A 22,840-nucleotide genomic window follows, 5' to 3' on the forward strand; every position below is an offset into this window, starting at 1 on the left:
ATCAAGGCAGTCAGTGAGGCAGAAGCAGTGAGCAGTATGGGAAAGACAGGGAAGTGGGAAGATACCAGGGCTGACGTAACAGTGAGTGTGGAGACAGGATGAGCTGGAGAGGCAGCCCATTTGAAAGAGCTTGATTTCCCTTAGAGCGAGGTTGGAAGTGACCAGAGGGCTTTTGAGTAGAGAAGTGATATGAACTGGCTTAAGTTTTCAGGGGTGCATTTCACTACTCAGTTAAGAAGAGACTGTATGGAAGGACACAGGTGGGTGCAGGAAGAGGGGGAAGGGAACAGGTAAAGCCAACTGTGGTTGGCCAGGGTGGCTGTAGAAGAGAAGACAGATGAAGCAGGTAGAGCTCCAGTAGTTTGAGAGTAGAGCAACAGACTAGGTCATCAACATGAAGTTAGCATCTACTTCATACAGGCGACTGTGGAATATCATGTCAATACAGTATAAAGGGGTAAATAATACTTTTTTTCTGGCTCAGGCTAGAGCATAAGGTGTGATGTAGATAAATGGCGTAAGGAATGTTAGATAAAACAATCAAATCAACGTGGACAAATGAGCAAGAGGGAATGTGTCATGTGAGAAATGATGTCAGGTGGGTTTTGACTGAGGTAGAGGGATCCAACTTTTTGTTGGCTTGTTTGTTTTTAGAAGAGACATATAAACAAATGAATTAATCAACTTACTTTTAAAAGGTAAACCTGGCAGCTGGGTGTAAAATGGAGTGGTATGAGAAGTCAACTGCCCTCTCTACCTGTCACTCAAAGATTTTATCCCCTTGTATCTGAAAGCACTTGTCTTATACTAGAAGGGTGCCTTTGGACATGAGACTGTGATGAGAAAGGGGGATGTACCTACTGCCCAGCACCTGTCAGTCCAGTCGGGTGACCAGGAAAGTTCCCAGTGACACACCTGGGTCAACTGCACACCAGCCTGCTGCTGCACACACAGGAGGTAACAGTTCACTATAAGAGCCCCGTCCTAAAGGTTTTATGTGTCAAGCCAGCTAACTGCATATGGTAGTATAAGGTATGTCTAGAATTATCCTCATTTCAAAGACAGGACACCAAAGCACAGAAAGCTTAGTGGCAGGCCTGGGATTTGAACTCACGCAGTTTAGTTAATAGAGATTACGCTCTTGGTCGCTAGTCCACACTATCTGGTCAACTACAGGAAATGTTATAAAAATCATTTCTAGGTACCAGTTATCACCAGCACCAGCCCTGCACTAACTTAGGATGTGGTTATAACAACAGACTCTCAAACACATTTGAGGACACTGTACTGCTCCCCATTTTCTATTCAATCAAAAAAAAAAAAAGCCTCTGAAGTGAGAGAGGAAGGGCAGGAAAATCACCCCAGCTGCAGTGAAGAATCACTAATTTGACGATCTGTCCTCTTCACACTCGCGTCGTGCAGCTTTTATTCCTCTATAAAAACAGCACTTTTATTTTTGCTCAAAGAACGCTGGTTAATTAAATGAAGAATCTGGATGGGATTTATGCAGCTTTTGCAGCGCAGCGACGGTAATACGGTGTGAAATACGGCTGGGTGGTAAGAGATGCAGAGGTTTTGATGCTGAATAAATTCATACCATTTCTTTTGTAAATGTATAACTGTCAGGCTGGTGAATGTGACCCCTTAGCAAGGTTCTAGCCCAGTTCCCACTGAATGGCTGCTTAAAAGATTAGTGCACCGAAAGGATGCCTTTTAGAGAAAGCAGGAAAGAAAAGATAACCGCAGTGGGCCGGATTTAGCGAGAGAGGATCACAACAATCCATTTTCTCTTTTCCTCCCAGGCTGTCTTCTAATAAATAACTGCAAAGCCTCCTATGTCAGTAACAGCAGAGCTGGAATTCTCTCAGTGCCTCGCCATCAACCTGAAATCCCAGTCAGGACAAATACAGTAGCCTTTTACTGATACACTTTGTGTGAGCTAGAGGTAAATTGAGATTACAAAGGTAGATCTTAAAAGAAAAACAAAGACAAAAGAGCAGGCCAGGAGACCCAGCTAAAACATGCTTTTAAGTATTAATTAGTATAATCCTGAAGTGTGAAGTACAATCAGAATTTTTCTAGGGGCAATAATGAGAAAATGCCTTCAGTTCACAGTGCCTCTTTGTTAAACAAACGTTTGCCTCCCCACAACTTTGCAGTGAATCTTTAGGAAAGATGAGACCAAATTCTTCTTTGAAAATATAATTCAAGCTGATGATAATCTTTGTAGGCCTTAGCTAAAGGCCACTGTGCTGTATGTTTTCACACCTGTAGCATTTTTGCCCACAAAGTAACATGATCTACAACAAAACAAACAATAACACTTGCTTAGTACAAAAGCATATGCTTTGGATGGGTCCTAGCTAGGTCAGTATCTTAGATCTGAGATCTACTTTTCTATCATTTTCTGCCTATATAATTCTCTAAGACTCAGCATGTTCATCTATATAGTGAGCTCTAACAATTATAAGACCATAATAACTTTCACAAGAAGGTTAAAGAAATTATTACCATCCTTGTTACAGTTTTTCCTTTGTTTCTTTGTACTATTTCAGGAAAAAAATGTACATATCATGTATGCCATTATACAGCCTGACAAGCTAATTTATTAAGTAAGGGCTTTCTTGAAGTACTCAACTGGTAATACTAGCTGTCTGGAAATGCAATTTGCACATGTCTTTTTTAATGATAAAAAAATTACATGAAACTATCCTCTCTCTAGGTATGAGTGCTAACAGCTCCCTAAAAGTAGGAGAAGCATTAATTGCTGTTGCAAACGTGCAATTAGCTCAGAAGTCCACAACACTTACAAGCTCTATAACTTATAAGCTAATCAGTAAATCTTTCAAATGTCAGTGGCTGACAGGGGAAAGCAGCAGATTGCAAGGAGATATGTCTTCAGTAAGTTATGCTACCACCAAGCCCCGAGAACGCTTCTCTTATCAGCTTCCGACATTTGCTCACTGGAAAGCCTTTCTGAGTCTTGGGGCCCATTTACAGTTTTCAAAAAAAAAAAAATTAAGGCTTACTGCAGGAAGAAGGCTGTTCGGTGAATGAGAATTGTTTGAAAACAAGTTATGGCCAGTCTCCTTAATTTGTGTATCTGACTTACTTTTTAGCTGTCTGAAAGGATGATCTCAAAGTGCTTTGCAGATATATTCATGAATGAATGGACAACACACCCCAATAAACATGAATGAATTTAGAGAAGACTTTAAATTCACAAAACACTTTTGGAGACACCCTCTTGCTATGTAACCCAAGCTGGACTTGAAACTCAATGTAGAACAGGCTAGTCTCACACTTGAGTTGATACTCCTGCCTCAGCATCCGAAATGCTAGGACTAGAGGCATGTAAGACCAAGACCAGCTCACAGAAAACTTATTACCTGTCTCTACGCCCCCACCTTTCTTCCTATCTTCATGGGCAATCCAGGTCTAAGGACTGTAGCACCTTACTTGATCAGCCATTAAACACTTGTGAGATCTTTATGATGCAGTTTGCAGCCATTTCTTAATTCCTTTTGTATCCTCTCATCAGATTTGTGTTTTTACCATCTTGTGCACGGGATGAAACTCATAAGGGACTTGCCTCCTATGTCTGTCATTGTAATGTGCTCTCCACATTGCTGAAGGATCAGTTTATCAGTTATCGGTCAGGTTCCAGCTTCAGTAACAAATATGGTCCACAGTAAAATATATCCTCCCTCTCCATATTTCAAAGTCTCCACTAGCAGCATCCAAGTGAGCTTCTAGCTTTAGTATATTAAACTGTCTTCCATGATGACACACATAAAGATTCACACATATGCCTAATACACATCTACATAAGAAATTAAAAGCATCATTTTATGGTATTTATCAAGCAAATGAGATTATATAAAATCTAAATAAAATGAAGCAAATGTCAAAGTTAAAAGAAATGTTATACTTCACTGTTTGACAATTACGTTGTTTTTGCATTAAAGATTTAAAATTACAAATATTTGTTTATATTCCCTATTCAACATGTATTAATACAGTAAATGCTGTCAAGGATGATAAAATCTTAAAGGTTTGTTCCAACCCCACCTAATCCTTATTCTACAATGTAGGAAGCAACACTTCTTTTTTTTTTTTTTTTTTGTAAAGCATATAAGATGGATAATTTGTAAGTTCACAAAACAGGGTTTAGTGTATATGAAAAAATAAAATCTTCACTGTGCAGAGAAAGAATCACTTAAACTTTCTGGAGGAAAATTAGGTCAATCATATTATAATTAGCTCTAATTAACCTTCCTAGGGTTGCCAACTTCTTTACCTGTAGATACCCCACTCTAAGAGGTACAAAACCCATTTCTGCCTTTGGACAGCAAAGAAAATACTTTCCAATCTCCTTCACAAAGAGGAGTTCCTAGTCAAGGACAGGTACGTAAGTACATAACTCAGGTAAGTTGTACCAGGTGATAATCTTTAATATATATATATATATATATATATATATATATATATATATATATATATATATATATATATATAGTGTTAACTAGTTTAAACCATGTTTTAACATCAGGATGGTTTAACCCTGAACATGTATTTTTTTTAGTGTACTGACAAATAAAAATCTACATGCCCATTTAGTTACAAATGTGCTCAAGGAGAATATTTATAATACTGAAAACCTTTCATAAGAGTTTAAACTCTTTTTATAGAGACAATGCAACTCAGTGGCTACATCTTTAGATATTAACTATGGAGAATTCTTTCAAACTTTAGGGTTTAAGCGGCTCTCTGTCATTAAAAGAGAAGTACATTCACTTCAAATTAAGTCTGAAATACAAATTTTATTAAACATTTTTTTGGTGTGTGTGTGTGTGTGTGTGTGTGTGTGTGTGTGTGAGAGAGAGAGAGAGAGAGAGAGAGAGAGAGAGAGAGAGAGAGAGAGAGAGAGAGAGAGAATGAGAATCTTGTTTAAGATCTTGAAGTTCAGAAGGGGGTACAATGTAGGACACAGCCTAAGGATGTGATTCACATATAAATAATTATAATATCTTATTCTAGCCAATGAGGTAAATAAAATAGTCACTTGCCTAACAAATAATTATTGAAAAAGTACTGTAAAGATGGAATAGGTGAAACAAACCTTAGGCTATGTAAAAATGAGTCTATAACTAAGGGTGATACCACAAAAAAACAATAAATGTTTGCTACAGGAAACCACTTGGGGGAAAGTGTATACTCTCACCTTCCACTACATGCTGACAGAATACTTTCAGCATTAAATAAAGATAGGATGGGGATCTGGGTAAATATGCATCTGATATATGGCCAGGAATACAGTTCTTCAAAGATTTTAAAAAGAAAAAGATAGTAACATTAAAGTGACAGTGCAAAACCACTAGTGTTCATGCAACCAGAGAAGGGATGTTTGCACAGGTTAACATTTGTCTCGGGGTTGGGAGAAATAAGAGTCAATATCTAGGCTGGGCGATGGGGGCACACACCTTTAATCCCAGCACTCGGGAGGCAGAGGCAGACGGATCTCTGTGAGTTCGAGGCCAGCCTGGTCTATAAGAGTGAGTTCCAGGACTGCTTCACAGAGAAACCCTGTCTCAAAAAAACCAAACCAAACCAAACCAAACCAAAAGCAAACAATAAAAAAAAAGTCGGTACCTACCATATAAAGGGATCTCATATACTATGTGGGGAAATGGGATGAGGCAGATCTTGAGAGTATGAGAGAAAAAGATGAAAAGGCACGAAAGGAGATGCCAGTTAGACAAAGGCTCTGTGGAGACCAGTAGAGTGTCATTTCTGCCACATCAGCAAGTGCAAGTGAGATGGAGCATGTGTGAGAAGGAGTAGTTGCCTGGAAAGAAAAGAGTCCCATGAGAACACCCAAGGCTGTGCCCTCTGACCTAAGGATCTTTCTGCTTTTTAATGGTTCTATCGCTCATTTAAATCTTTACTCTGAACACCGGGCTTACACTCAACATAGGGAACTCTGAGTAGATACTGCAACCATATCGTAGCCATAGCAACACTTGAGTTTGCTGAAGCTTGTCTACAGTGCTGCATTCACTTCAAGTGAATCACCAAGTGCAAGTGCTGCCTTTAACACTCAAGAACTACAATGGAGATCTCGTTAGTCTCCAACTCAGGCATAGACAATCTCTCCCAATGTACATTTTTAAACAGAATAATTTACTTATGTGGGGTCAGCCAAGACTAGATGAGTCTTTTTGTAGCTCTTCAATATTTTGTGAATAAATCATTAGTACCATGTCATGAGTCCCATATGACACTAGGAGTCCTGAAGGTGTTTCTCACACACTGAACAGCCAAGATAAGACTTTTATAGTACCAGCCACCTTATCACTACTTCCTCCTTGGATCAAATGTTCTCCTTTGTCAGTCCAACTATTATATATTGCTCCGATATTTTAAAAAAATGTTTGGCATCTACACAGATGTCTAAAGTGGAACCTAAAAGGTGCTCCATCAACAAGTGATTATGGATTTTTAGAGGTATGTATGTGTTTGTTCTTAGATAAATAAGGAAAATTATGGAGGGTGAGGCCACTTGGTTTTGTATACAAATACGTCTCCAACAACCCACCAGCTTCAAGGTCCCTACTAGGAAAAGTTCACTAGAAAGTGATGGTTTTGTTCTATTTTACTCTTTTTTTCTCCCTACAGTCCTAAAGGCTGTATGTTTAGCCTTCATGGTACCTTCCTATAAAACCCATATTTAATACATGATTTAAAAGGACTCTGTCAGTTCTCTCTTGCAAGTTACTATAGGCATGTGCAAAGTGATGGCTGGAGGATGGCATGTGGTCCCTTGCAGAGCCAGACCATAAAAGACGCATTGTATGGAACGCTCTCTTCACCAGTTTCCCATAGGGAAACCTCCTACAGGTAATGGTATAACCAAATTAACTGCAGGTCTCCATACCATCACTTTCCTTCCAAATTCCTCCAACACTGAAAATGGTCTCTAATGAAGTCAGCACAATTAAAATAAGTTTATAGTACAGACAAGACAGAAAAAAAATGTCTCTTGGAATCCTTGAGACACCAAGATCTTCTCTAATGGAAATTCTGAGGTAGACACTTGTATTTATTAGTCATTCCTGCTATAAACTATCTGAGTGGGGTAACTTGTAAAGAAAGGTTTAGTTAGTTCCCAACAGCATGATGATGACTGACAGGTCACTTGGCCGTGTTACATCATGGTGGATGGTGTTATGGTGGAAGTACAAGTGAGATGGCGCATGCGTGAGAAGGAGTAATGCACGGAGAGGAAAGGGTCCCGTGAGAACATCCAAGGGTGTGACCCATGACCTAAGGGTCTTTCTAGTTTTTAATGGTTCTATCGCCTGTTTGTATCTTTACCCTGAACACCGGCCTTCCAACAGGAAACTGAGGAGATACTTCATCCATATCGTAGCCATAGCAACACCTGAGTTGTTAAAGCTTGCCTGGAGTGCTGCATTCACTTCAAGTGAATCACTAGGTATAAACAGGTCAATGACTGGGACTCTGGGAAAGCACGTCTCCTGCTCCTTTTGTCAAGTAAGCTTTCCTCACCTTAGGCAGTGTCTAGGACAGAGTCTAATGGTAGGGAAAAGAGAAGTCATTTTCTGATCATAAAAAAAGAGAATTAATGCTGAAAATATATCCAAGTTTACTTGTTTCATAAGCTTCTTGAATCATAAATGCCTCCCCCCACCCCCCGTCCCCCCGAGACAGGGTTTCTCTGTATAGTTTTGGTACCCGTCCTGGATCTCGTTTGTAGACCAGGCTGCCCTCGAAGTCACAGAGATCTGCCTGGCTCTGCCTCTCGAGTGTTGGGATTAAAGGCGTGCACCTGCACCACCACCACCACCCGGCCTTAAATGCCTTTCTAAGGTTAGTACTGAGTCACAATTATAATACCACACAGCGATCTCTTGTTCATAAAATCTCATCAAGTAGTCACATCCTGAATGCTAGCAGTAGAAAATCACAACCAGGAAGGCAACGTTGAAACAGTCCACCGACATCTTAGAGAAAACTAGTTTTATAATGTTCTCATCAACAAAAAAGAGCAGCCTGTAGATTGCTACAACATTCCAGATGGATCCAAGAGTTAAGATTAGTGAAAATAGATGATGAAAAGCGGCTTGCTATATGGTTCCATGTGTATAGGATTTCCAAATGACAAAACGTGGAGTGGACAATAGATTAGCAGTTGTCAGATATGAGGAGAGTGTGAGGTAGGAGGTGGCCTCGGCCCCAAAAGAGCAGCACGAGGTATCTCTCTGTAAAAGGTCTTTAGAGGGAAGCAGAAGTTATCAGTCTAAGAGGAGGAACATTTTACTATACCATGTTTTTGGAAGAGAAAGGATTGATACAACGAACATCTGTATCTTTCTTATTTTCTTCCCTCCAATGATGAGATGGTATTTTAGAATAACTACTAGCACTGCTATAGAAAACTATTAAAAGTTCAAATTACCAAAAGCTAAGGCGGTATCCGGAGGTCACCCACATGTGAAAATTAGAGGTGTCCTTGTTACCTTAAAGCCACAAGGAAACACTCCTGAGAAGTGTGGGACTGGGACCACGCTCTTTTTAGAGATCGGTAACTTGTTTTCAAAGTTGTCAGTCTTGCCTCATCCACACACCCAGAGAGAGCTGCCAGCAGTGTGTGCTGTGGACAAGTCCACGCCAGAGAATCCTGAACTGACTCGACCTCCTATTTCCTGCCCCTCTGAAGTCGTCAGCCCAAACTCAGCACAGGTGAGACAACTACAAGTGGACCAGGTATCTGATCCTAGCCAAGCTGCAAATAAACAACTTCCTGTGTTCCATCAGGGCATAGACCGGTTCAGACAAGCCAAGTATTTTGGCGTTGGAGTATTCACCAATTCATGTTGCCCGAGGTCATAACACTACCTTGGAAGGACATTTAAAAACAGCTTGAGTGTGAGGGTGGGTTTTAGAAAGTTGTTGATCAAAGGAAGATGCTACAGGACCGCCTCATGCCTGTTAGAAGTTGTTAGAACTTGAAGGAAAGAAAAAAAGTGACAAGTAAAACTTCATGGGAAATTGTCCTCATAATTTAAACAGCAGGGCTGGGCTATTCTGTAGGGCATGAAAAAAAAAAAAAAAAAAAAAAAAGGCCGGGTTTCAGAAACCAGTCAATTCATTACAGAAGCAAGAGTATGAAGTATCATGGTGATCCCTGGTTGAAGAAAAACAAGGGGCCAGACCCTTTCAGTGAATAAGGACGCCGATGCCTAAAGCTTGTTCTTCTATTTTTTCTTTCTCTGCCTTTTGCCCACTACCCCTCCCTTCCCCTTAGTTACTCGCTGATTTCTTTTTTGGTCATTACACTAAAGGTAAGTCCGCTTCCGTAATCTAAAACAGCTGAAGAACTTTTGAAAGGAGAAACCACGGTGCTTTTAGGACTGGTTCATCATTTTACAAGATACAGTCTCAAAATGAATTAGTAAAGGGACCTTCCCCATGAAGTACTGGTCAGCGAGACCTCAGAGCTCCCTGCCCCCCAAACACCACATGCTACTGCCGTGGGTCTTGCTTCCCTACCATAACTAGTTTGTAAGATGCTATGGCTGAAGACATAACACACGTTGCTTGTAGGACACAGAGAAACCCAGCTGAGCTGACCTAGAAACTTCCCCCTGGCTAGTTTCCAGAGTGCTGAGAGGTGCTATGCAGGCGACTGGGGGAGAAGAGCATCAGTGGACTTCCCCAGTAGCAGTGGACCCTGTCTGCCACAAACCCACCTTCCGGACACTATGTGTCTACTGGTGCGGCAGCAGCATGACGGTTATGGGCACAGCCGCCCACTTTCTGACCGGATGGGAGGCCAACTGTACAGGAAGAATTCATGTAACTTTGGTAAAACAGACAAAACAAAACATGGCTGGGGAGGCCATAGGCCTTAGGAGGGAGCTTACTAATGCTGTTCTGTTAAATGCACACGGTGTCAGATGCCTGCTAAATATCTGCTTCAATGCACATTTAGTGCTGCTTTCATCCCTGGTTAGAGAATCTTCTTTTCCCGGGGAGCAGCAGTCATTGTAGAGCCTTGTATCTGACCCAAGAGCTGAGACTCAGTGACTGCTGAGTGAGTGCTCAGCCCTAAAGACAGCATCTCTATCAACCCCTTCGAGGCTCCGGGAATATCTGCTGACGAGGCAGAGCACAGCGAATGTCAGAGACCAAGGATGGGAAAGTGCTGTGACATGCTGTCCTCAGAACACAACATGGCCACTGTACTCATGAACTCACAGCAGCTACAGTTACCCAAGGTCCCCGGGATTCAGGCATGCATGGGGGAGGGGCTCACAAGGCACTATCCTAGCTAAGGAGCTATTCCCAACTGATGGCTGCTGAGGGAGGTGGAGTCACTACTCTTCAGGGGTGCATTCACTGGCAGGTGGAGGACCCCATAACCACCAAGCATTAAGGTGGGATGGGGAAGTATGTAAGGGGAGAGATGGAGTGGGAGTTGGAGGTGGAAATGATCACAATACATTACACACATGTAGGATACTGTCAAAGAATATATCAAGATATTAAGAAGAATACTATTAGGATATTCTACTGATGAAGAATAAACTGACTAGCAACACGACCAGGACAGAAAAAAGAGACTGAGCATGAAGATTTTACAAAGATATTTGGAGTACAATATTTTTTAAATATATAAATACTGAGCAATAGTGAAACATATTTTTGTAAGTGCACCATGAATTTGCTAGAAAGTTTTTTTTTTAATAACCAGCAAAGAACGAATGGGATTCGTCGTTAACTCAGAAGGAAATGCCCCACATCTGTAACCCTGGCAGCGGGAGAACCTATTTGGTTTATGCAACAAAGGAAACCATTTTTTTAAATTAAGCTGGTAATTTCAGTTATGATAAGGACAGAAAAAGTACTTTGTAAATATAGATATAGTTCTTTAATTAAGTCACAAATTCCCACATACCCTAGAAACTTTCTAACAATACTAGTGATCTGCATAATTAAAATATGTAAACCAATTACTTTTCTATAGTTTCAGGTACATGATGTAACAAAAGAGAAAATAATTGACTGAGACTTCAAGAACATTTATCTCAAAGAACTTCCAAAGTTTTGATGAAATGTTAATTTTTAGCTGAGGAAAAAAAACTCAAAATGTTTAGAATAGATATTTTAAAGGAATATTTCAGCTAGATAATGAAAAACAAGTGGTTATTCCAGCAGATGGTATTCCAGCTTTGTCAGAGCAAAACATTGAATTTATTGATGTTTTTAAACAAGCGTTTTATTATTTTATTACACCATAAGAAAGATACATATGGTTAAAAACCCCACAAACTTGTGCTTAGCTTTCTGGTGCTATTGTGTAAGACTGCTGTGGGCACAGTTTTAGTCCCATTATCTAGTAATCAACAACAACAACAACAAAAAAGGCAGTACAATTTACATTTTCTCATTAATATCACACTGCATATGAATGAACTAATTCACATGAAAGTCTTACAAATGGGAGATCTGAATTCTCAAGTATGAATCAGTCAGAACTTAAACTGCCATTGAAATTTGTAATAATAACAAACAATTTTAATTACTTTATATTTTCCTCATATGTATCAATAGGTAAATCCTAGTTATTGATAGATATTATATCAATTGGCTACAAAGCTAAAATGATCTTAAAATATGTTTGGCAGCTGATACTGTTTAATGCTATGACCAATGTATGTCATGTCCTGGAAAATGAAGCTATATTACTGAGTTGAAAAGAATTATACAATATTCTTAAGTGGATGTAGTTATGAAAAAATAAATTATTCTAAAAAACTTAGTAATGTGAACATGGATACAAATATTATGAAACTTTGGGATTTAATTCAGTTATAAGAAACTTTTAAAGTAAGCTTAGAGAAATTTGAGCACATGAATCTATGTTTTCACGTAAATTTTATTAAAACACAGGTCCAGTATTTCCAATCAAAATTTAATATTATAAAGATGCTCTAAAAGTAGAAAGTAATACTATTGTAAAGATACAGTGCAAAAAATATGAAGTATCTCATTAAAAATTTTAACATTGTTGCATGCCAAAATATTTTATATGTAACAGATTAAATATATGTAATTTTATTGTTTCTTTCTGCTAGTCCAATTTAACTGTCTGTAAGTGGCTTTTATTTTTCTATTGGACGGTGTTAAATTGGACTTTTACAATAGTTTTTCATTTGCTCTTCAGTTACTTCCTAACCCGATGTTAAATTAATCTCTCATTTTTTCCTTCTTCCCTTCCTCACTTTCCCAAACATAGGAGTACCTGTGCCATAGTCTGTGGCAGCTGTTGCTGAAATCAGAGGTCGCTGTCCCCAAGAAACACTCTCTACTCAGGAGATAAAGCTAAGAAGAAAAACCTAACAAGTACATTGTAAAGGATGAGCAAAAGAGATTAGCACTGCTCAAAAATCCTCCCACCCACCATGTAGGTGGTGGTACAGAAGACCAGGGGGCTGGAGAAAGCGGAATAGAAGGGATGGAGAAACATAGGGGGGTGGAGTGAGGAGAGCATGAGAGGAGTCGGTTGGGGCAAGATGGCAGATCCCGTTGGCCAACTTGTCAGCTTTGGCATCTATTTGTTGGGTTTTTGGCTTTTACTAGATATGACAGTAAGTCCTACTGTAAGCATTGCTGATCAGATGGAAAGGGATCCTGGCAGTCAGGAGCCAAGGAGTACCATGAAGTCACCTCAAGCGAAGGAGCTTATTGCCCTGCTTCAGGGAAAGGCTTCCCCAATGTAACCACTCTGCTCTGCCAGGGGAAGGTTTTCCCAGCGAAGTTACTACAGTTCTGTTCCTTTCTGCTCTGGCTCCAGGGAAAGCTGTTACTTCCCTGCTCCGTTCCATTTGGGCGACAGAAGGTCTCACTCAAACCTCACTCAAGAGATTTATTGAGAGGGAAGAACCCAGGAGAGTGGCTGCCTCCGTCAGGGTAGAAAACGGCAGGGGCCAACTGAACAGGCAGAGTTATAGGGCTTCTCGGGAGCAGAGTTTTTCCAGGGTGAAGATTTTCAGGGTGGGAACTGGTCAGATTTCAATCCCTGAGCTTAGACAAGCTCAGAGATTGGCTGGATTTCAAGCTCAGAGATTGGTTGGGTTTGGTGCTGAGTTGGTCAGAGGCAGAGTGGGTTTCTTTGGCTCTGCTTTCAGGGCTGGGGTGTTTCTTTCACTGGCTCTGGTTTCAGGGCCAGACTATGTTTCTTTGGCTGGCCCTTTTACCCTAAACCTACAGTTTTCTGTTAAGTTTTTAAAAAAGATACTTATAAGTTTTTAATCTGGACTATTCAGGGGTGGGGCAAGGGTAGAAGTATGACATGGAAGGAAGCTGACAATACCAGGAAGATGGGCTTGGAACAGAGAGGGCAGTGCTAAAGAGTGGTAAATACCATAATTATAAACATTCAGTTAAAAAACATTCAGCTGACCCCAAATTCTACAAGGACAATATGTTGGATGTGGAGTGAAAAAGAATGTGATCAGATTAAGGGTGGAGGAAAATGCTCATTTTTCTCATTGGAGGCAGTTGATTGTTGAATCTGTAGGTTAGTATTCAACGACCTATGTGCTTTGGCCTCGAAATTTCAACTTAAATGTCATTTCCTGTCCTCTTTATCTCCATGTTTCTATTTAGTAATTACAGTGATGATATTACAAGAATACTTAACTGCTGTTTTCTAAGGATCAGCTGACAAGGTTAACACACTTCAACTCTGAAGTCCTCGGGATAAATTACAGGTTGACTTTATTATTACTTCATCAGACACAAAAATACAAACACAGTGAAAATTACAAACACAAAAATGGCCTCTGGCCCTACAGACATGCTTCTTCCTGCTATGAAAGAATGTTCACACTGTTATAAGCCCAGCTTATACCCTACCCATCTATGAGAAGTTTTCTAATCCCTCAGCTAGAATTTCATTTACCCTCTAAACTAAATGGCTAAAACAAATTGCAGTCATCTTTTAACATTCCTTCTATGACTTCTAACAGTCATGATAATACTTGAGTGTTTACTATGGGTGGTATACAGCATACTGTATGGATTTACTCTCACTCAATTCTGACATTCTTGGGATGGATCCTATTATCAAACACAGGCTGAGGAAGGCAAAGTAACTTGCTGGAGGTCACCTGCTAACATGAGGAAGGATGGGGGTACAAACCTACATGGTCTAATACTCACACTCATTCAGTAGCCCCTTATCTCCTACACCTGTGCTTCTGCACATTCACCTATCATAAAAGAGTAAGAATCTGGACTCTTCACACTTTCATCTATCTCGTTTCCCTGTTTATTCATATTAAGTTCTGATACAGGTGATTTATTGATATATTTGATGTTTTTTTGTATAATGGAAAATAATCATTTCAGAGAAATAAATACAGGAAGGCCTTATGTGCAAAGGGTAGGTATTGCCGGGCAAAGACAGTACATCTGCTGGTTCCTTTCTTTACTCCCTTCATTTCTTTCTCAGATTTGTGTCTTCTGTCAGCTTTAATGTAACGATTACATCTAACATAGTTGGTAATCAACAATTAATGCACCCCAAGAAATTAGGAAAACAGAAAGTTTTAATTAAATGTAGTGAGAACATCCTTTAATTTATTTTACACATAAAAATTTAACTAGGAAGATTCATAAATCCCACTTTCAGAACACAAAGAAACACTGAAATGTAAAGCATACTGATGGTACAGGTACTGAAGACATAGAAGTAAAAAAAAAAACTTAAAAGGCATAACATCAAATAGTTCATAAAATAAGGGTCAGGGCCAATTAGGTGCTAGGAAGGTAAAGATGTCCATGGCCAGGCCTGATGAGACAGTCCATTCCCAGAACCCAAAGGCAGGATGAAAAGAACTAATTCTCTAAAGTTGTTCTGTGACCTCCATATGCACTTAGGCACCATGTATGTGTGTGTGCATGTGCATGCAGGTGTGCGTGCACACATACACTTTAATTAAAAACTAAAACAACAAAAAAGAGTGTTTAAACTGTAATTCTATCACTTTGGAGGCTGAGGCAGGAGAACTGTGATTAGTTTGAGGCTGACCCAGGCTGGTAAGGCTATCTCAAAACAAAAGTCTGAAAACTTGCTGAACTATAGAGGATTTAATATTGGAGGGGCTTAGTCCTGCCCCAACTTGGTATGCCAGCATGTGTTGACTACCAAGGGAGGCCTTAGACCCCTTTGAGGAGTGAATAGGGGGTGGGATTGGGGGAGATGGGGGGGACAGGAGAAGGGGAGGGAGGGGAACAGTGGGTGGTATGTAAAATGAAAAAAGTTTAAACAAAAAAATAAATAATAAATTTTTTATAGGTCTAAGAATAGCATTATTCTGGAAAGATGTCTCAGTGGTTAAGAACATTTGCTGCTCTTGCAGAGGACCCAGGTTTGGTTTCCACCACCCACATGGTGGCTCACAACCATATATAACTCCAGATCCACTGGATCCATGGGTTATTCTGACCTTGGACAACAGGCATGCATGTAATGCAATATGTACACGTAGGCCAACATTCATACATCTAAAATAAATTAATAAAACTTAAAGAAAAATAAAGAGGAAGAAGAAGAATGTTCTTAATTCTCCACCCAGATTTCCCAACCATACCAGATTTAGCCTTTGGTCAATATGCTGATGAATGAGATACAAGGTATTCTTATAAAGCATGGATATTTAGAAGCTGTTGCAAAAACACTACGTTTTCAACCTCCCCTATATTCAGCATGTATATGTATGTGTATGTAACATGCATGCATGCATATGGTTACTTAACCATGTAGAGTAAATTACATAAATCATAGCCCTTTTCCCTTAAGTACAACAGTATTCCTAATAAAGATATGTAACTATAGTTCATTTAGGAGTTTCAAATTCTAGTCAATATTTTTATCAATCTGATCTACCTTCTGCATTCCAGATTGGGCAAATCACTCAGTAATGTCCTTCATTATTCCCCCCACCCAGTACAAGATCCAGCCTTGGGTCAGGCATTTGTTTAGATTTCCTGCTTCTTAACTCCTCTTAATGTCCAGCATGTATCAGGTTAGGGTGAGTGGTTCTGAAGAATACCACCCCCCCCCACACACACACACCAGATGTCCCCTGAGGTTAGACTTAGGCTACACACTCTCAGTCAGAATAGCACACAGGTGACACTGTGTCCTTTTCAGGGTATCACATTTGGAGTGACGATGACTTCTTCATTGGTGAGGACAACTTTTAGCATCAAACTGTTTTCTCAATTTTCCACTGCATAATTACTATTTCTCCCTTATAATTAGCAGTGGTTTGGAGAGTTACTTTTAAACCACATAACTATGTAGATATCTTGTTCATTAAAATTTCCTCCTAAATTTAGCATCTTAATTTGTCCCTAATTCAATCCTTACTAAAACATTCAAAATGCTTCTTTCCAAATCTAGCAGTGTTGCTGCTGTCTCCAGTCTGCACTCTACAATCACCATGAGCCACAGTGCTGCTCTCTCCCCATCCATTAGCTAATCTAATTATACATGGTACGGGCTTGTGAGTTATCATTATTCCACGGTGCATCATTCACAACTATGATTAATGCTTTGGTGTCCTGGTTCATCCAGATGCAGGCACAGAAGTCCTTGTCAGGCAGCGCCTCATGGTGTGGCTCTGTCAACTCGAGCACTTCCTACTTTGTGACGTTGCTCCAGGAGTAACTGAACTTACCTCTTGGCCCTGAAATCCATTGTCTTTCTGGGCGTGTACACATGTGGGTGTGGGAGGTTCTGGACCCTCCAAGAGGCTGCTCATTTGATGCAGCTTTTCTAATTCTGGAAAGTTTGATTGGATAATTCTCAACTTTAGCCTTTATTTTTTTTTTTTTTTTTGTTCTGACTGGTTTCTCCAAGAAATTCTACAATTTATTGTCATGTTTCTAGTGTACTTGAATATAAATCTTGGAAATTTAATTTTCATTTCTATTTCTTTACTAAATTTTCACAACTGTCAGGCTTGGTAGCAAGCACCTTGACTCCAAGAGCCATCTCACTGGCCCTAGTCTTGTCTTCTTCTTTTTAAATTTCAGATTTGAGGCATATTTCTCTTAGCTCCAAATACTTATTTGGCTGAATGTGGAATGTTGCGTTACAGCTGTCTACCATTTTGTTACTCAATTGCTGTGCACATTTTACCAGGACTGAAACTTTAATTCACATTAACTTTTGCAGTTTGGTAATGATGTTGAATTTTTTTTTTCTTTAAAAAAATTATGTCATAGACAGGTCTTAGGTCAAGAGCACCATCTTCTGTGTAGGTGCATTATGGGTCATATTACTGATAGAACCAGGGTGAGAAGTAGGCAGATTGAGATTGATATGTCTTCTCTTTCTGTAAGATCCTTCATTTTCCTCTTGGGTTTGTGTGTGTGTGTGTGTGTGTGTGTGTGTGTGTGTGTGTGTGTGTGTGTGTGTGACTGCCTGGTCCCACTGTATTCTGTTAACTAATTTACCTGATTCTTCCCCAGAAGCTATGACTCTCAGTGGCTGCTACTTCGGGGGTGGGGGCACACTCTTCTGAATCCAGGCTGAGAGCGTTCAAGTCCTGTCAGATGTCTGGGATTTGGACATTGATTACTACACCTTCTCTTTCTGGGGCTGATTTCACTTTTATTTCATGGATTCTTGTTTCTCCCTACTCTTTTCAGAGTCCTTAATGCCTTCTCTGTTCTAGGTAGCCTGGGTTTGAGTGGCAGGCTAGCTTCAGGATTTACTTTGAAAATAATTTACTCTTCTTATATGTACTTTTGGAGGTTTATCCTGGTCTCTGTCATGGCCATATTGAGGATAGGAGTCACGTGTGGCTCCGTTTGTTTTCTCGGCCATTTTAATGCTTTCCATGAGGGCAGTGTGACAGGGATTCAGAAGCAAGCAACCACCACAGGTCTCCAACAGGGTTCTAGAAACACTTACTCAGAGTATTAACATTCAGAGTAGATTCACTGTTTGTGCTTCTACTTTTTCATATTTCTATCTGTCTTGTTCTAATCTGTTTCCAGTTTGGTGAAGAATATGGAAAATGGAAGCAAATTCTTAATCACTTACTATTAACAACTAACTGTAACAATGCTCTGTGGTGTAGTTTTGGGGGGGAGTGCTTGTTTTGTTTTTCTTTAATAAAATCTTGTAGTACAAATAACAAAAGAAAGAAAGGGAGGACAGAAAGAAAAGGGAAATGAAAGGACAGGAAAGCAACGGGGTGGTCATTTTGGTTCATGAAGGCCATTTCAGAGTTTTAAAACCTGTTTGAGTAACAGAGCAGGACTCCAGTGAGTATAAATTCCAAATGCTCATTTTTTTTAAGAGTTCTCCAGTTTTCTCCTGGGTCGTTTGCAGCAGCAGATTCTGAGATATGATGAAGCACTACCGCTTTAAAATTTGGGTAGACCCATGCACCCACCCTCACGCACCCCCAACCCCCCCCATACCCTACCCCCACACAGACTTACCTGTTTCACATTCTGGAGTTCTTCTGTTAGCTCCTTCCTATGTTTCTCTGATTCAAGTAATTTCTCCTGTGTTTAAAAAGCACTGAATTAATAGCATGTCATCGTGACACCAAGCATGATTTTATTCCTCTGTTTCAAAGTTTATTCCCCAAACATCAAACTGTTAACATCTCCTAATGCAATTCCTGCTCATTTTCTGGTTTCACATATCATTCTCTAGTACTTAGCTATCTAAGTATAATTCTGGTGAAAACATTCTTTATTGCTTTAATGTTATATGATGTCAAATTCTGAGATCCAAAAGAAATCAGTCAGGATTGAAATGGGTAAACAGCAACTAAATTTTGAGTGACAGCTGTTATTACCAAAGAGCTGCCAGACAAAAGGCCTTGTTATTCTGAATTAGGCATAAAAAAACCTTCTAATCATACCAAAGAAAGACTGGGTCGACTCTTAGTTTCCTAATGTAATTTTAGCCCATTTTTGAACAATTAACTCACAAAAAGGACACAAGTATTATGCCAAAATATGAAATACATAGTTGTCTACGACATAAAGGTAAAATACTACCATCTTGGAACCTAAAATTAAATTAAGCATGTACTCTGAGATGTCCCACTGTGTTGAGTGGTCTAGTCAGAAATGCTTAGTGACTCAGGAGCCAGCTTCCGGAAAATGTGAACAGGCTACTTGGACCTTAGATAGAGTGGTGAAGACTCGTGGCAATATCACCGAGTTTAGAAGAGGCCAAACCTGACCTCTGGATAACTCGGCCTGCTCTGGTCGAGGAGGGGAAATAAAGGCAAGTGAGGTGAGTGTGACTGAGCAGTCCAATGACTGCCCCAGGCCAGCAGCGGAGAGCCTGGGGCCTTGTGTGGCGTTAGGCTCTCAAGCCACCTTCACGCTTGGCGCTCTGCTCTGTGTTCCTTTGCACCTGTAAACGGGAAATGCACCTACATTTCCACTCTTCTCTGAAAAGCAGGAGCGGTCTGAAGTCTGTGAAAGGCTTTGGGTTAAAAAGTTCCCAACGCACTATGATGCATCACTTCTGCAAAATGAAAATTAGCCATGGCCTATTTGTACCTCAAGTGAGACACAGAGACTAGAGCTGTCAGAGGATGATGAGTGGGAGTAGACCATTTCTGCTCCGATCCTCACTCAACAAGCTCTGCTGCTCTGTGTGTCCAAGTGTGCATACCCCTGTGTGTGTGTGCACACCTGCAGCACAACAGGTATAATAACTGAAAATACAAACATTATCTCAAGTAAAATATTTATTGCTTGATATACTACTTTTAAAATAAATTTATCCATTTTATTTTATGTGTATACGTGTTTGGCCTGCATGTATGTATGTGCACCACATGTGTGCTTGGTGTCCACAGAGGTCAAAGAGAGCATAGGATCCCCTGGAACTGGAGTTATGGTTGGTTGTGAACCATCACGTGGGTGCTGGGACAAGAACCCGGATTCTCTATATGAACAACAGGCACTCTTAACGACTGAGACAGCCCTCCAGCCCTTATAAAACTTTAGAAGAGAATGGGTCTCAGAGAAAAGATTTAATGCAGAGGAAACTTAAAACAGAGTCTGTTTTATTCTGGGACCCAAGGGCTTGCAACATTAAAATATGCTCAATTACAGTTCATGAACTTGAAAGGTGATCTTGATTGAATGGCTCCTCGTGGGGACCTTGTCTAAATGTTACATGAGTATGGCTCACACAGTTTCAAATTAAAACCCTAGCAATTAATATTGACATTAAAATAAAACTTAAAATATATCATTAAATCTAACAGTGATAAAATTTAGGGGAAGGAAAAATATCCAAGAACCTCTGAAACCGCTGATATCTGTGGATTTTGTTTGTGTAAAGATGAGTCATATAGAAAATTCTGTCTTATTCACATGACCAACACTATAGGACTGTTCGAAGAGAGTAAGAAGAAACTAATGATTTAAAAAATGAATTTTGCATTTCCATATAGATACACCAACTCATGAAAAGGTGGGGATTTCAGATTTATGAAATATAACCACAGTTGCAGGAAGTTCATTTATATTTGGAAGGCATACAAATTACTAAAGCCTTATGAAAGGAAATTGGGAGAAATATACAGAATGTTTTATACTGGTATTCTTTAATATTGCAATTCCATTTTCACAGATTTACTGTGAACTTTCACAACTGCCCACCCACACATCTACAAAGTTACTAAAAATGGAATTATTATTATTATTATTATTACAGACTTACTTTTTTCTCATTTTCATGTGTGTGTATCTACTGTGTGTATGTCATATATGTGTGGGTGTCCTTGGAGGCCAGAAGATGGTGTTGGATCCCCTGGAGCTGGCGTTATAGGAAGCTGTGAGTCATTTGACATGGATGCTATGAACCTAACATGGGTCCTCTGGGCTAGGAGAAAGTTCTCATAACTGCTAAGCCATCTCTCCAGTCCCTGGAGTTAGTTTTGATTACGGAAAACTAGAGATAACCTAAATATCCATTAACAGAGAACTGGCTTAAAATCCTGTAAGATGAATAGCTGGTGTAGGGGGTATCTACCAAGGGAGACATGGGAGAGCCGTGGTAGAAGATGCTGTGACTCATCTTGAAGCACGGGAGAAACAGAAGCCGAGCTGTAATAAAGTGGCTCTATAAGAACTAATCTATGCGTGAGTTAACACACATCCACTTCTTTATAATTGCTTAAAGAATTCACTTTTTGGAGCAGTTTTAGGGTTGTAGTTAAAGGTAGAGAATGGTACAGAAGTTCCCACATGTCTCTGACCCCTGCACATATATGTTTATTTTTTAAAATGTGATTTGGCTGGGCTATCTTCAGAAACTCTGAGAAGATATGCTAAAAATTTTTTAATGTTGGCTTTCTCTAAAGACTGGCATTATAAAACAACAGAAGAAAGAAAATGGTGCTTCTTTTTTGAATAGCTAGACTAAATTAAATAACTAGAGGCCATCACCTAACAAAATAATTTAAATTGTGTTGCTTTCCTTGGAACATATAATGACTTCCGGTAAAAGTCAGGATCTTACTTAGACCCAATATTCCATTGAGAACAGAATGCCACTATAGAGAGCGAATCAAAATGTTATCGTGCATTTGGAGCATATGTGATTTGTTCTGAAAACACAGTGCCTTCATTTTCAAATTGCATTAGCAAAACACATCAACCCTCAGACACGGCCCTGCACCTGGAAAAAAATGTATTTCCTACAAACATCAGAGGATTCAAAATTGTCACAGCTTGCTTAGTTGGCTCCTCAGCTACATCTGCTGTTGCCACCAACATGAGAGAAGAGAAGGAGGAAGAGGAGCTGGAACAGACATGAGAGGAAAACTACCGTGCACATCGGATCTTATGTGCATATCACAAAGTGGGAAAAGAAGTGAGTGCGGAACCATCAGATAGCTCTCTAAAGACAATTAAACAAGCGATTATTTGATCCTATTTGGTACTAACATACTTGAATTAAAAACAAAATGAGCCTCAATCCTCCCAAATCCAGTACTGGAATCACATCTTTTTCAAAGGGAAAGTAAGGAAGCCGAAGAGGCGGGTACCTTCAGTGCGTTCACTTCTTCCCGAGCAGCATCCCTTTCTTGTTTAAGTTTTCCCAGCTCATCGGCTTCTAGAGAATCACAGGGAAGAAGCTGTCAACATTAAAATACAGAAGTTATGTATCAGGGGCTAACCTTGGAAACTGAAAGTTCTTTTTCACTACCCTCGAACTTTTGCATCATGACAAAATTCAGGTTTTACTTTGGGGTTGTCTGATTAGGTAAAAGAAAACTAATGTATGGGGTGATTTGTCTCTTAAGCTCTACCTTATACTGTTGTTACTTAGAATTTATAGGACTAAGAGATATGTATTTATGTTTAAAATATGTATATTTTTACTTTATGTGTATGTGTTTGTGGCTATATGTATGTAGCACAAGTGTGCAGTGCCTGTGGAGGCCAGAGGACGGCACTGGATCCTGGGGAACTGGAGTTACAGGCACCCCATGTTTGTGCTGAGACCTGAACTCAGTGCTCTCAACCACTACACCATCTCCAGACCCAAACTGTCTTGAAATGGAGAGCTAGCTGCTGTCTCACGTGCTTTCTGGAATTCCACATTCAGTCTAGTGGGTTCTTAGTCCTACACCTTTACTAGGAGAGGAGTGGGATGGCCCCCTTTCATCTGTAAACTAAGGGGCCAAAATCACTGTTATGCTCCAATTATGACTCTTCAGAAACCCTTCAAGTCCCTCTCCTG

General features: G+C 39.8%; 1 protein-coding gene across 3 annotated transcripts in view; it reads right to left on the reverse strand.

The window, feature by feature from the left end:
• Stxbp4 (syntaxin binding protein 4) overlaps window positions 1–22,840 on the reverse strand; it is a 151,890-nt gene that overhangs the window by 76,820 nt on the left and 52,230 nt on the right. For all 3 annotated transcript variants that reach the window (XM_042282601.2, XM_006972012.4, XM_042282602.2), the window contains 2 exons: window positions 22,143–22,232; window positions 18,556–18,621 (listed from right to left, as the gene is read on the reverse strand). In XM_042282601.2, the coding sequence (XP_042138535.1) occupies window positions 18,556–18,621; window positions 22,143–22,232 (156 nt within the window). The remainder of the gene's footprint in view (window positions 1–18,555; window positions 18,622–22,142; window positions 22,233–22,840) is intronic.

Source organism: Peromyscus maniculatus, chromosome 8 (genome assembly GCF_049852395.1).
Source record: "Peromyscus maniculatus bairdii isolate BWxNUB_F1_BW_parent chromosome 8, HU_Pman_BW_mat_3.1, whole genome shotgun sequence".
In the NCBI taxonomy this organism is placed as follows: Eukaryota; Metazoa; Chordata; class Mammalia; order Rodentia; family Cricetidae; genus Peromyscus; species Peromyscus maniculatus.